This window comes from Vigna unguiculata, chromosome 9, assembly GCF_037176805.1.
Source record: "Vigna unguiculata cultivar grain cowpea cultivar isolate G323 ecotype 2 chromosome 9, ASM3717680v1, whole genome shotgun sequence".
In the NCBI taxonomy this organism is placed as follows: Eukaryota; Viridiplantae; Streptophyta; class Magnoliopsida; order Fabales; family Fabaceae; genus Vigna; species Vigna unguiculata.
This window is the reverse complement of record NC_140800.1, coordinates 36851955-36866097: the sequence shown is the minus strand read 5'-3', so window position 1 is coordinate 36866097 and position 14143 is coordinate 36851955. Positions and strand designations below refer to the sequence as shown.

Genomic DNA, 14143 nt, shown 5'->3' with positions numbered 1-14143 from the left:
GTGCACCAAAATTTGTATATGGACCCAAAAAATAAAGTAATCTGCACCAATTGTAATCTGCAAGGTAAAAATTAAATACAGTTAAATGTAAAATAATTGAAAAATTGTAAGAATTATATAAAAGTAATTTGTATACCTTTATCAAAGATTTTCAAATATTTCTTTGTAAACCACATTTGTAGTTGTAGTGGTTACTTTTCCATCTTCATCCAGAATTAAGATTTTTAGTCCTTTCTTTGATGTGACTCTAGAAACTGCTACGTACAATTGTCCATGAGTAAAAACTGGGCGAGGAAGATAAAGTCCAACTTTAGAAAGAGTTTGACCTTGGCTTTTGTTTATTGTCATCGCAAAGCATAAGGATATTGGAAATTGCCTCCTTTGAAATTTGAACGGGATGCTGGAATCAGAAGGTGTCAAGTTCATTCTTGGTATGAATATTTTGTCACCAACATTTTTGCCAGTTAGTACTGTAGCAGAGATAACATTCTTTCCCAAATCATTAACTTGCAACCTTGTACCATTGCACAAACCATTTGCTTGATCAATGTTTCTTAAAAGCATAATTGGTACGCCAACTTTCAATTTAATCCTATGATTTGGAATTCCTGAACATTTAATATCATTTAGAAACTCTTGAGTAAACCACTCACCTTGAATTTCTTGATCATCATCAGATTGGCAAGGAGTGTCTGAACTTAAATAAACTTTTTCTTCACCAGGAATCAAACATAAAATGAAGTCATTTACTTGTTCAACACTATCAATTGTAGGGCAAAGTATTGCACCATCATCAAAGAATCCAGGAGTCATGATATTTTCAATTAGACCACCATAAACAAATTTGACTAAAGAAAGTAAAGGTGTTTCACTTTCCTGAATTAGAAGATCTGTTAGTATTGAAAGGTTGGCTTCACCACTTTCATTCAAATTCATATTTCCATCTCCAATTTTAAGAATCCAATCAGCAAATTCTTTTATATCTTTTGCACTTTCATTTGAAGTAGCAGTCTTTAACCTCATGTTTTGTGATAGCTTAAGAACTGTGCAATATTGCCACAAATCAGAATAGTTAATGGATGAGTTCACAATATCATACCTTGATCCCTTTCTTACTACTGGCAAGATTTGTCTAAAATCACCGCCCAAGACCACCACCTTTCCACCAAATGGTTTGTCAGCATTATGTTGATTCGTAGCTCTCATAATGTCTCTCAATGTTCTATCAAAAGCTTGAAAGCATAGCTTATTCATCATAGGAGCTTCATCCCATATTATAAGTTTTGCTTCCATCAATAGTTTAGCACGAAGACTTCCTTGATTGATGTTACATGTTGATTCATCATTGATTGCTAATGGTATGCAAAAAGTAGAATGAGCAGTTTTACCTCCAGGAAGCAATAAAGATGCAATGCCACTTGAAGCTACATTAAGGGCAATCATTCCCTTTGCTCTAATAGCAGCTGACAAAAGTTTCCAGAGATATGTTTTTCCAGTACCACCATAACCATATAAGAAAAAGAAATTCCCTACCTCTGAGTTCACTGCTGTCATAATTCTGTTATAAACATGTAGTTGCTCATTAGTGACAGACTGCAATAGAGATTGATGTAGCTTCTCCATTTGTTCTTTATCATAATTCATTTCATCAACAATGAACCTGTTCTGAAATTTGAATGAATTTGAAAGATCAGGTTGAGGAAGGCAACTATAATCTGATAAAGCTCGCCCATTTGAATTTAGAAGTTCTTGTACTTCTAGTAAGCAAAGATTGTGTAAATCATGCTCTTCAATTTGAAAATCTACAAAATAGAATATGTAATTAATACCTAATTATGGAAAAAACAGTGTAGAATAATTGAATTTAGTACCTGGTATGTTCAAGTCTTTTCTTTTTTGATATAGGATACCATCTGCAAGTAAAGTCCAAGTTGCATCCCAAACAACATTTGGCTTAGACATTGTATTCATGATTAACAAAGCAACAAATAACCTTCTAAGTTGATTTCCAGATGCAAGATGGCTAGCCTCTTTAATGGCATCAATGAATTCTTTGTCATCTGCCAATAATCCTAATTCTTGGCAAGCCTCTTGGTATGTGGAGAATGTTTTACCATTAATTGTCTTTATACTATCATGATCAATACAACCTTTTTGTTTTGTTAGTAAGATTCTCATGTAGTAGCATTCACCTGATCCTGGAGGAACATATGTTAGTCGACCAATACTATAACCTTGCTTTCTTGGTTTCCATTGTTTTTGTTGAGACATCCAAACAAACTTTGTTGGAAATTCAGCATAGGTCAAGTTTCTACCTTCCTCAAATTTTTTGTTAGCTTCAAACCAAGCTAAGAACATGGTGTTCATATTCTCATTCCTATGCAATACATCATCAATTCGATCATCATCTTTAAACAAAACTGGTTGTTGATCTTGTAAGTGAAAAGTTAATCGTTGAACAGCTGGCCACCGATGATGGATATCAAAACCAAAAATTCGCCAAACTGCTTCACATGCAGATAAATATCTACAATCATAGTATCTTTTTATCTCATCAACAATACGAATCTCTGTAGATTCATTCTCCTTGTCTGTAATTTTAATTGTTGCTCTATCAGGACCTTTGTTTACATATTTGAACAAATACTTGATTGAGTTGGATTTGTTGCAATATTCTGTATTAACATGAGTTTGATAACGCATTAACAAAAGAGGACTATACGGCACCACATTTGCATTACCTAATTTATGTCCATTTTTCAACACAAATAAACCATCATCTCTACGTCTATATACAGGATATCCATCTTCATCAATTGTAGTTGAATGTCTAAATTTTTTAGGAAAAAATTTAGAACACCGACCTTCTTTCATACATGGCGAGTTGAATCTAGCAGCTCCGCAAGGACCATGTATCATATATGTTTGAACAGCTTTTGAAAGTTTAGGATAGAGATCTGGATGAGGAAGTTCAACAGAGATAACTTGATCTATATGCTTTGCATTTTCTAACTTGTTAGAGTCACTCAACCATAGTAATATATGAGCATGTGGCAGACCTCTCTTCTGAAATTCAACAGTATACATACCTAAATTTGTAAAATAATTATTAGAGAAAACAATAGGCAGAAAAGAAAAATAAATTAAGAAAATTAAAATTGTATACCTGCATTGACTTTGCCAAAGAAATGATTCTTCTTGAAATCTGTCATCATTTGGTCTAATTTCATTTTAAAAACTCTGCAAACTATGTCTGGCCTATCTGAAGCAGTTAATCCTCTTGATTTGACAAAATCAACAATTACAGGCCAATTTACATTATATGTGATTGTTATAAACAAATCTGGATAGCCATACCTCTTACAAATTGCCATAGCATCTTGGCAATTATTGAACATGTATCTCATACCACCTGTAAATGAAGCTGGAAGAACAATACGCTTACCAATAGAAGAAGGATCAGTTTCACCTTTGTTAACAGCTTCTTGTAACCCATTCAGAATATGTGAACAAATGAGTTTTTGATTATTTCGTATAAAAGACAACCTTTGGGATTCAATCATGGTGTATGTATCCACTAAAAACTGTTGAAACAATCTACGTGAATTTACAACATTACCAAATTCCACCTTTCTCTCTTGTATTCTGAAAGCAATGAATTCTCGTAAAGAAATGCGAATTCTTTTTCTACTTTGTCCATATTTTTGACAATCTCTAATTGGAATATCCTCTTGATAACCATCCTCTCCGTATGGGAAAATCAAAGGATATTGAAGAGGAATGAAACATGTGTGTGTTTCATGTAGTCTTGTTAATTGACCAGAAACTTTCTTGACAATGATGTCCCTTCCTACATCTAAGGTGCTCAAATCACCAACAATCAATGCTGCCACTTCATCTGCTACTGGTGTATTATATACTCTAGGATCCTTAAAGCGATGTCTAAATAACCTCAATCCAAAATCTGATTGTTCATGATCATGTATAAAATCTCTTACTCTTCTGAATGTTTGAGCAAGTACATTGTGTTTGTCAATCATTTTCTTCAATTCTTCGATCAATGATTTATCAAATATGGATTGCTGACTATCAGACCTGAAAAAGTAAATATTAGTCAATTATATGCCAATGATGGCTAAAACATAAAGAAACTATTTAAACATACCCAAAGTGACTAACTTTGTTGCTTGTTTCATTTTCTGTGTCATAAATATATAGTTGTGCAAATTTGGGATTTGATCCTTTTTCGGGCAATAAACTTCCAATGCGATGGTAATTTTGACCACTAAGAATAAATTGAGGAGGACCTGATCCATCGTTGATTGAGGAATGGATCTTAGCACCAATGGATGTAAATGAGAACATGTTGTTGTAACTTCTTATGTAATGTAAGAAATTCTGGCTTGTACTGTCTTCTCCTTTTAACAACTTTTGAAGCAATTGTGGAGGTTTCTTCAACAATGGAAGTTGTACTTTTCCCTTTTGACAACAAAGAGAGAAATCAACTTGTTTTAATCTTTTGCATTTATCAGATCTTTCTTCGTACCACAGTTGAGCTTGACAATAGGGACACTCAAGTGAACACTCCCCAACATCAACATTTCCTAAGTACATAGAAAACATATATGTCAGTAATTAAATAACATTTATACTTAAATATCAAAACACTAAAAAGTATTGTTTCACCTTGAATTTCAGCTTTTGAATACAAATCAGATTTGAAATGTCCAATTATGTTATCTGAAAGAAGAAGAATGTATTTATTATTTAAAAAACAATTTAAATAAACAAACACAAAGTATTTATTATTTAAAATTAACCATTATTGATTACCATCATTTTCATCTTCTTCAGAATTATTGTCAAAATCCAATATCTTCGAAATAGATCTAATAGTCTGCTCCCGAGAAGGCTGACAGAATTGTAAACCTTTAACAAAAATTGAAATTAATATTAGGAAGCTGAATTTTTAACAATTACAGAAATTAAAGTAATGAAATGAATTTTGTTTATATTATAAATTACCATGACTTTGGTGTTGTTGAACATAAAAAGGATTGACAACTTCAGAAAAAGCAGAAGAATTTAGTGAAGCATGACTGGAGCTGCTACCCACAATTTCTTTAGGTAACAGTTCTGTATTAAACACATTGATTTTGCTTCTTCCAATAGGACAATCAAATTGAACAATACCTGCAAGTACATCCATAAATTAATGAACTAAATATTATTTATATATATGATTTTGTAATTCTGTTATTAATTTAATTTATCATTCAAATATAATTTTAAATAGTAAAATATATTAGTGGTATACATTTGAATAACTAAAATAACTTCAATTTCAGTATGCACAACTCAATTTTAAAACAAAAAATAGTAAAATATATTAAAGCACTAATATATTAAGAAAAAAGCATTAAAAAAATTAATATATTTTTCATTTGTACCTTTGTTGTTACTGTTGTTGTTTTGCAAAATTGGAGCATTGGTAGATCCAATTGATGTAGAACCATGAGATTCTGATAAGAGAGGTAGTAATAGAAAAATTTACTATGAAAGAAATTCAATTTAAGATTTCATAATAATAGATATATAAAGAATTAGATATGAAAGAAATTACTTTTATCTGCCAACTTGTGATTTATAATAAGTTTCCTTCTTCTTCTTGCAGCTTTCCCATTATTTTGTTCAAGTTCTGAAAAATGCAGTTAAAAAAAGGATTATGAAATGAATTTAAAGATGAAACCAATTAATTATGAAATGATGTCATCTAATATCAATGTGTGTTAATTGTATAATATGCATTAAAGATGAATAATGAGACTAATAAATATGCAGTGCTAGCATTTGTACTGAATTTTGGATTAAAAATAAATTAAAAAACAAACTTACCACAATATGTCAACTCGGAAAGTGGCTTTATAATAGTAAATTGAATTCTTTTATTCTGCACGTCTGTATCTTCATTGAGAGATAAGTAGGTTTTGCTACTTGAATCTGGCGTAACATTTTCTTTGGATACTGGTAGAATAGTTAAAAAGTCCAATGAGAAAAGAATACATGTCAAACGAATGCATTAATAAAGATTTGTGTTAGTGCAATCAATGGATTCAGATTTGTGAATGAAATGAAAAATAGTTTGAGAACAATGAATGCAATAATAAATTTGTTGGATGAAATGTATAGTGAATGAAAAAATTATTAGCACAATATCTTATATGAGAAAGAGGTGTAGTATTTGGAAAAGGAAATGCTTCAGTTGGACTGGATTTGTCCTCATTTGTTAATGAAATGAAAATAAGAAAAAAAAAATAACATACATGTAGATTTAATTGGATGAGAAACGAATGAAATGAGCTCCAAAAAATGAAGAAACTTAAAAATGCAATGTGAGAAACATAAAAATATTGAACCTGTGAACTTCATCAAGGTATTGGATAAATTTTGTGGGATAATGTTCATCCTTTTTCTTCTTCCATTTGTTGAATCCATTTTGTTGTGATAATGTTCAAAGTGTGCAGAAGTTATGCATTGTATTGTGGTATTATGGTGTTTTACAAATTCATTACATGTTGGAGGAAGATTTAAAATTACAAATAGAAAACTAATAACAAAAACAATTAACAATGCACTGTGAAGAAAGTAAAGCAGAGAGGAAGAAAAAACCTATTAGTATATGTAGGCACATTTTTAGTATTCAACCAACATTCTTCCTGATGATTCAAGTACTGTCAGTACAAAGTTTTGACAAAAAAGAACAAACATTTCATTGATATGGAAATATCAGAACTGAACAAATAAATCAAAATTTGGAAAAGCGTACCTTTTGAAAAAGATTTGATCTGCAAAGTCCAAATTGATGATTTGCAGACAATGCAAAGCCTCATTTCAGAATGTGGATCTGTGATATATGTCCTTTTTTGCCAAGCACAAAAGTACTCTGCTTTGTAATAGTCAACCATTCAAGTAAACATTTGTTTCTATATTGAGTGTAAAATGCAACTACTAAAGAAAGGCCAAAAGAAAATAATTTTATTGTTTTCAAGTTTAGAAATGAAAAAAAATTTCGAAGAAATAAAATTTTAATTAAAAGACTTGTAAGAGAGTTCAAAATCAAATGGGTTTTAAAGTTTTCATGGTTACTATATTAATAAAAAAAAATTTGAATAAATTTTGCAACAAATATTAAAAAAAAATTTGTAAAGAAATTAATAAAATCTTTTGAAAATTATATTCAGTTAGTATGCCCAATTATTAGTACTGTACAATATCAAGTTGGTTTCTTTATTATTACTTCTAAACTTTTTTAAAAGGAAAACAATGAAATATTTTAACATATTTGAATTCTTATCATAATCATTTCAAATTATTTATAGTATCGGAAATGTAAATTTGTTTTAGAAAATCATTACTTAAATAAAATTTGTATTACGAAAATAATTAAAATATAAAACGTGACGATAATTAAATTCGGTTAAATACTTTTAGATATGGCTTCTAATTATTAGAAGCAACAAAAAAAGGATGCTAAAACTATTACAAACAAAATAAAACCAAACTACTTTCAAAGTTCTTCAAAAAAACATACATAATATAAATAGTAAACTAAAAGAAAAGTGCAATATTAGAAATTGCATTCTTTGTGGACGTATACTTTGATCTTCTTCTTTTTCATTTTTTTGTCCGCTAGAAACACCAGAATATCTCCTTCTTCCAAACGATTGAATGTGCAGAAGTCCTTCCATCCCTTCCCAATCTTACTTGACTTCTTTGGTGTATTACGGAGCAGAAGTTTACATTGAACAATGAAGGTGTTGTTACGTCCCTGCAATTCCAACCTCCTCAATCTACGTTTACGAACGTAATCTGCAAAGTCAGATTGGAGGTCCTGAAAAAAGAACAAAATAAGACCACAAATACAAATATATAAAGAAAACAAAATATAAAACCAAAATAATAAAATTATAAGTTCACCATATGGCTTTCTTTGCATTGAGATTTTGACAATTTGACTCTAAACAGATGTTTTTTTCGCAACCGAATTAGGTTTGAAAGAAATTTGGCACCAGTTGATATTGTAGACATGTTGGGGAATACAGTGATGTGGAAGGTAGAATTGCCAACATATCTAAATACAATTTGATGGATATGTTGCAGTTTATAAAAAACTCGTAGGCTATACCAACCATCCGTGAGAACGGGATGATTCACATCCATATTAAAGCTTAACTGATGTTGATTCCCTTCAATATCTTCCAAGTGCCAAACGGGTCCTAATTCCTCACCAAAAATAGCGAAAAATATTGGATCAACATGTCCAAACTCCTAATGAGACAAAAAACAGATAGAAAGGTCAAAAAGATGAATAAGACAAATATGAAACTGATGATGAAAGCATAACTATTAAAATACAGGAATAAAAACATGCATGGGTAATGTAAAACTGATAAAAACAAAAGATGACATCTTTAGAAGAAACCAATAGTAAGTCAGAGTTCAAACAAAGTAAAAATATAAGTTGTGTTATGAAAGACAAAAAAGGTGGACATAGATGATAAATGCATAAAAAACAGTAGTTTTAACTGATTTCAACGATTATTGAAGAAAGATGACATTTTCATAACAAAAAATGAAATGAAGTAAGATTTGGAGAATAGATGATGAAGGGAAATATAGTTTAACATACATGAAGCATGGGAAACAAATAGAAAAAAACGACCTTTGAAGGATTATTGCAGAAAGTTTGAATTTTTATAAAGAAAATCGAGAATAAGTAATATTGTGTAAAAAGTGATCACATAAAAACATGTTTTTGAACGATTAGGATGGATGACGAAGCAATGTGGTACGGTATAAACTTAAAAAAAAAAACATCAAAGCAAATATTTTTTTAAGTTATTGTGAAGTAGACGTACCTGATTATGAACAAAATGATACGTGGTGAACCTTCCTAAAGTTTTTCTGGCAGTGACACTCAAAGAGGAAGCCATGGAAGCAAGTGTAGGGGAGTGACCTTTCTTTTTCAGTGATTTTGTAAAAACATAAAACTTGATAGTAAATAGGAAAACAGACAGTTATATAGATTTGAAAAGACTTGTAATTAAAGAGAAAGGTTTTTGAAAATTGAATCATATTTAATAATATTTTTAATTTAATTTTGAGAAAGTAAAAATAACTTTAAAAATAATATACATTTTTTAAATAAATAAAAAAAAATAAGAATTTGAAAGAGTAATAACAGATAAAATTAATATAATAAAGAATTCAGAATAAAAAAATTAATAAAAGAATAAAAGATAATATTAAAAGTTAATAAATAGATATGAAAAGACTTTTAATTAAAAGTAATTAATAAAAGAATAAAAGAAGGGTTTTTCTAAATTCACTGCTACTTAAAAAAATTTTAAAATTAATTTTGAGAAAGTATAAATAAATTTAAACAAATTACGAAGAAATGAAATTTTTTTAATTAATTAATAAATTAATAAATTAATAAATTAATAAATAAAAACAAATAAGAAGTTGGCAGAGTAATAGCACATAAAAATAATATAATAAAAGATTAAAATAAAAGATAACTAATTAATAAAAGAACAAAACTTAATGATTAAGAAAAATAAAAATCAACTTTTATCCTTTAAATGAAAAGTTACAAATGTTTTTTGATTTGTTAATAAATCTGTTTGATAAAGGAATCATGGTTTTGAAAACATGAAATAATTTTTTTATGTTACGAAAACAATAATGTAGTTCAAAAATATACATAGATAAAAACTTAGTGAATTTGATGTAGCTAGCATCATAATGTAGTTGACATTAAAAATAATATCAAAACTTCGACATTAGGCTAGCAATATATACTAAATTTTAAAAATAAGCATATACAACAAAATGTATATAAATTTAAAAAAATCTATTTAAAAAAGGTAAACAAATATTCAAAATAAAGGATTTTTTATAAACCAAAACAAAAGGAAAAACCTATGCTGAAATTAATTAATTTAATGTAGCTAGCATGATTATGGTGTTGACAATGTCAAATTATATCAACACACTTTGATTCAGCTAGCAAATTTTGAAAGAAAAAATAGAGTACAAAATTAAAAATAAGCATGAAATCTATTCATAATTAAATTAAAACATAGTTGAAGTAATATTGTTTTCAAAATAACAACCACAGACAAACAGAAAATAATGGTCATGAGTACAAATACATAACAGCAGCAAATGTTTTTCAAAAAATAACATAACAAACATAAAAATCCAAATAAAGTCTATCACTTTTCAATCTTTATATTCTTCTTCAACATCTTCACTGGAATCTTCTTGTTTTCTTGAACCATAGATCGACTTTGTCTTTTAAGTACTGGAACAGGTGGTTGAGTACCCAAATCAAGATTGTCCAGATGAGATGATTCTTTGCGGGTTAACTCATGAATTTGAACATCAATTACATTTTTATTTTTCAAGGATTCTTCGGGAGGAACATGGCTTGATACTATATTGTTCAAATGATCACTTAGAGTCTCAAGATCATTTGATTCTTCTGTGAATTTGATCAACAAATCCTAAAAAAAAAGATTAGAATATACAAAGCTTTACAAAATAAGTTAAATTGTAATCTTCAACTACCTCTGCAATGGAATCAGATGAGATTTGATTTGTTGGCTCATTTAATTTGGTTTCTTCTTCATTTGCAGAGTATAGATCCTAAAAATTGTATAAAATATTAATAATGATAAAATTTAAGAAAAAATTAGGCTAACACCTGAAAAAAAATAGAAAAATAAACTTGCCAAAGACTTAATTTCAACATCAGAAAAGCTTTCAATTACTTTTTCATCCATGCAAACTTTTTTAACTCTGAATGATTGTTCAAATTTGGTATTATAATCATTCTTGCACTCAACTTTGAAGAGATAGGTCTTATCAATTAGGACTTCAAACTCTTTAGGCAAGTCTCCAGCAGCAGTGTTCTATTAAAAAAGCAATTAATATAAATGATGTAAATTAATGTAAAAGCAATAATGAGTAGAATAAGTGCAAACGAAGTACCAAATATAGAATAGTAAACAATTGATTGTGAATTCATTTGAAAATTATATAAAACATTTAAGTTAAATGTCAACAATATAAGCAGAAATGATTAGATTAAAAACTTAACCTTGTCTTGCAAGTCAAGAATGTCAGAGCATGATTTCTTCAACATTGCACTTGCATCACGATCAAATACAACAAAAGTTGTAGAATCCGTAGCATCAATTACACGAAGTTTCAGTTTAAACCTAAAAAAAACAATAAAGACATTATGAACATTATTAAGTTTTCTTAATATTATATTAATAAAATCATTATGTGAATATTGAAAATATTACCTAGGTGTAACCTTAATAACATGCTTGTTACACTTTTCACAAAAAAACATTTTGGAATCAGGATAAACTGCTTTGTTGCAGATACATGTTGTATACCACCAATCATCATGATCTAGCACATGTTTGATAGTAGCTTTTACTACAAAAGTACTTTCCTGTAAAATTTAGAATATAAAATTATGAAAAAAAAATATTCATTAAATAAAAAAATTTATGTGGAACATAGAGACAAATATTTGACCTGCTTAAAATCTTTTAGACCTTCAATTGAACTCCTAGGATGCAGCTTAATGAAATCATCTTCTAAGCTAACTTTAGAAGAAGCAGAAAGTTGGGTAAGAGCTTGAGAAGGAGATTCAGTATTATCCCACATCCTACATTAAAAAAATAATTTATATTACAAAGATATACATATATCTATGTATAAACAAATATATATGTTATGTATATAGACTTACATTTTTTTCAACTTGGTTGCATCTTCACCATCACAGTTAAAGATAATCTTGGTACAGTTCATACAGTTTTGAATAGAAACTTTATCTACAAAAGAGAAAATGTCAAAAAGATTTTTATTCATTAATACAACTGTAATAATGTGGTTTATGTTAGTTACCTTGGAAGGTCTTCACTTTGCAATAATGCAAAGCAATGACAACATGTTGATCCTCTCCAGAGGCCAGAAATGCATTTAACATATCAACATATTGACCAAATAAAGTACACTCCAGTTGCAAACTATTGAATGTTAAAAATAACATCAAAAGAGAAGCATATGAAATACATGAAGAAAAATAAAAAACAATAAAGAACAAAAACAAATGAAATCTGCTTACCCATCAGCTTCAATAAGGATGACATTCATTTTGGTTTTCTTACCAGCTTTCTCTAGCTCCCTCTCTGTTCCAACAGCAGTAAACATCCCAATCACATCTACAAAAAGAGGAAAAAGAAAGAAAATAAATTAACAAAAAGTTATACAAAAAAATGAAGAAAAATTAAGCAAAACATACTTACTAACTAAGTAATCTGTGTCAAAACCATCAGCTATGATGGTTGAAAAAGGGGTGTATGAAGTTGTAGTTTTCGGAACTAAGGTACTTTGCACCATATTAACCTTGGTTCCAAATTGGAAGTTGATCTTATAGGCATGTTTTGTGGTTCTATAAGAACCACCATTACATGAAACACTGAAAGATTGGATGCTGTAAACCTTGTCCTCTTTGATTTCAGACTGGAATTTGTATATCAATGTGCGTCTAACAGATGCATGGATTAGTACACCCTGAAAAAAAAGATTCATAAATGAAAAAAGAGAAGCACATTTAAACTTACAAAAACATATGTAAACTTTTGGGTAAAAAAAAGTTTAGGAAAAGTCAAAAAATAAAAGCCGTTTATAGTTCAAGGAAGATACCTCTTGGTCTTGAAGAACAATTTCCATGGAAAATGGAGTTTTTCCTTTTGTGTAATCTTCAACAAACCATAACCTTACAATTCTTGAAAGGATATTCCAACTCTCCTTCTCAGGGTTTAGTTCTTGTAAAGAGTGAGTGTGTTTTTGGATAACAGACATGGTTGAAGGAATGAGGAAAATGAGGGAAATCAGAGTAGAGTAAGGAATGAAGAAAGGTCTGCAAAAATGTATTTGTACAAAACATAAAAACATAAAAAGAATAGATTGGAAGATCATAAATACAAAACAACAGCATACGCATGCTCTGGTCTTCATTTCACAAATTTAGAAACAATCTGCAAAAGCAAAATCAGATTTTGATACGAAAAAAGATATTTACTGAAACAACACACAAAGTGTGGTTTAGGTTAAACAAATGGAGTAAAAATTGGGAGAAGTGACTGACAAAAATACGAAGATCACAAAAAAGAACAAAAGCTGTTTTTCACATGGCTCAATGTTGTGCAATAAAAGGAAATATGGCAGAAAGCAGTACAAAAAGAAAACAAAAAGTAACTTTAAATGTTGGAAAAGGTTGACAAATCAACGAAAATAGAAAATAAAGATCTGATTTCAATATACCACTAATGAAAAAAGTAAGGGAATGCAATATTCATAACTAATCAACAACATGCAATAGGCCACAAAAATATATTTTTAAAACTATAGTATGGAAGATCTTTGAATCAAAGATACAACAATTAAGAATCAAAGAAAGAACATCAGACATCACAAAATCAATAACAAAGAAAGACATGTTTCTCAGTTAATAGAAACCAATAAAACATGAAATAGGCGACAAAAATAGATTTTAAAAACTGTAATATGGAATATCTTTGAATGAACGATACAACAACAAAATAAATCAATAAAACAAATTCATAAATAATTCATAAAGAATCAACAACAAATTATGTTATGAAATAAAATGGCAACAGATTCTGCATTTAAAGTTGAGGGACAATAAGATCAAGCTCAAACTTCTTCATCAGACATCAGAAAATCAATAACAAAGAAAGACATGTTTAATCAAAAAACATGAATTAAACCAATAAAACATGAAATAGGCGACAAAAATAGATTTTAAAAACTGTAATATGGAATATCTTTGAATGAACGATACAACAACAAAATAAATCAATAAAACAAATTCATAAATAATTCATAAAGAATCAACAACAAATTATGTTATGAAATAAAATGGCAACAGATTCTGCATTTAAAGTTGAGGGACAATAAGATCAAGCTCAAACTTCTTCATCAGACATCAGAAAATCAATAACAAAGAAAGACATGTTTAATAAAAAAA

The 14143-nt window shown here is 29.0% G+C and overlaps 2 protein-coding genes across 2 annotated transcripts; both read right to left on the bottom strand.

Moving 5' to 3' along the window:
- Nucleotides 1-141: 141 nt before the first annotated feature.
- Nucleotides 142-8993, bottom strand: LOC114163678 (uncharacterized). The gene is made up of 14 exons (XM_085666795.1): nucleotides 8919-8993; nucleotides 8215-8328; nucleotides 7765-7891; nucleotides 5896-6024; nucleotides 5624-5698; nucleotides 5451-5522; nucleotides 5026-5193; nucleotides 4834-4929; nucleotides 4687-4740; nucleotides 4166-4604; nucleotides 3167-4095; nucleotides 2765-3089; nucleotides 1872-2716; nucleotides 142-1802 (listed from the first exon to the last, which is right to left on the bottom strand). Exons 1-14 carry the CDS (start codon nucleotides 8991-8993, stop codon nucleotides 142-144), a joined length of 5109 nt encoding a protein of 1702 aa, XP_085522921.1.
- Nucleotides 8994-11374: 2381 nt separating this feature from the next.
- On the bottom strand, nucleotides 11375-12954 carry LOC114163676 (uncharacterized). Its single transcript, XM_028047971.2, has 7 exons — nucleotides 12796-12954; nucleotides 12396-12663; nucleotides 12215-12311; nucleotides 11995-12116; nucleotides 11837-11921; nucleotides 11620-11752; nucleotides 11375-11533 (listed from the first exon to the last, which is right to left on the bottom strand). The coding sequence occupies exons 1-7, from the start codon at nucleotides 12952-12954 to the stop codon at nucleotides 11375-11377; spliced, it is 1023 nt and encodes a 340-aa protein (XP_027903772.2).
- Nucleotides 12955-14143: the final 1189 nt, after the last annotated feature.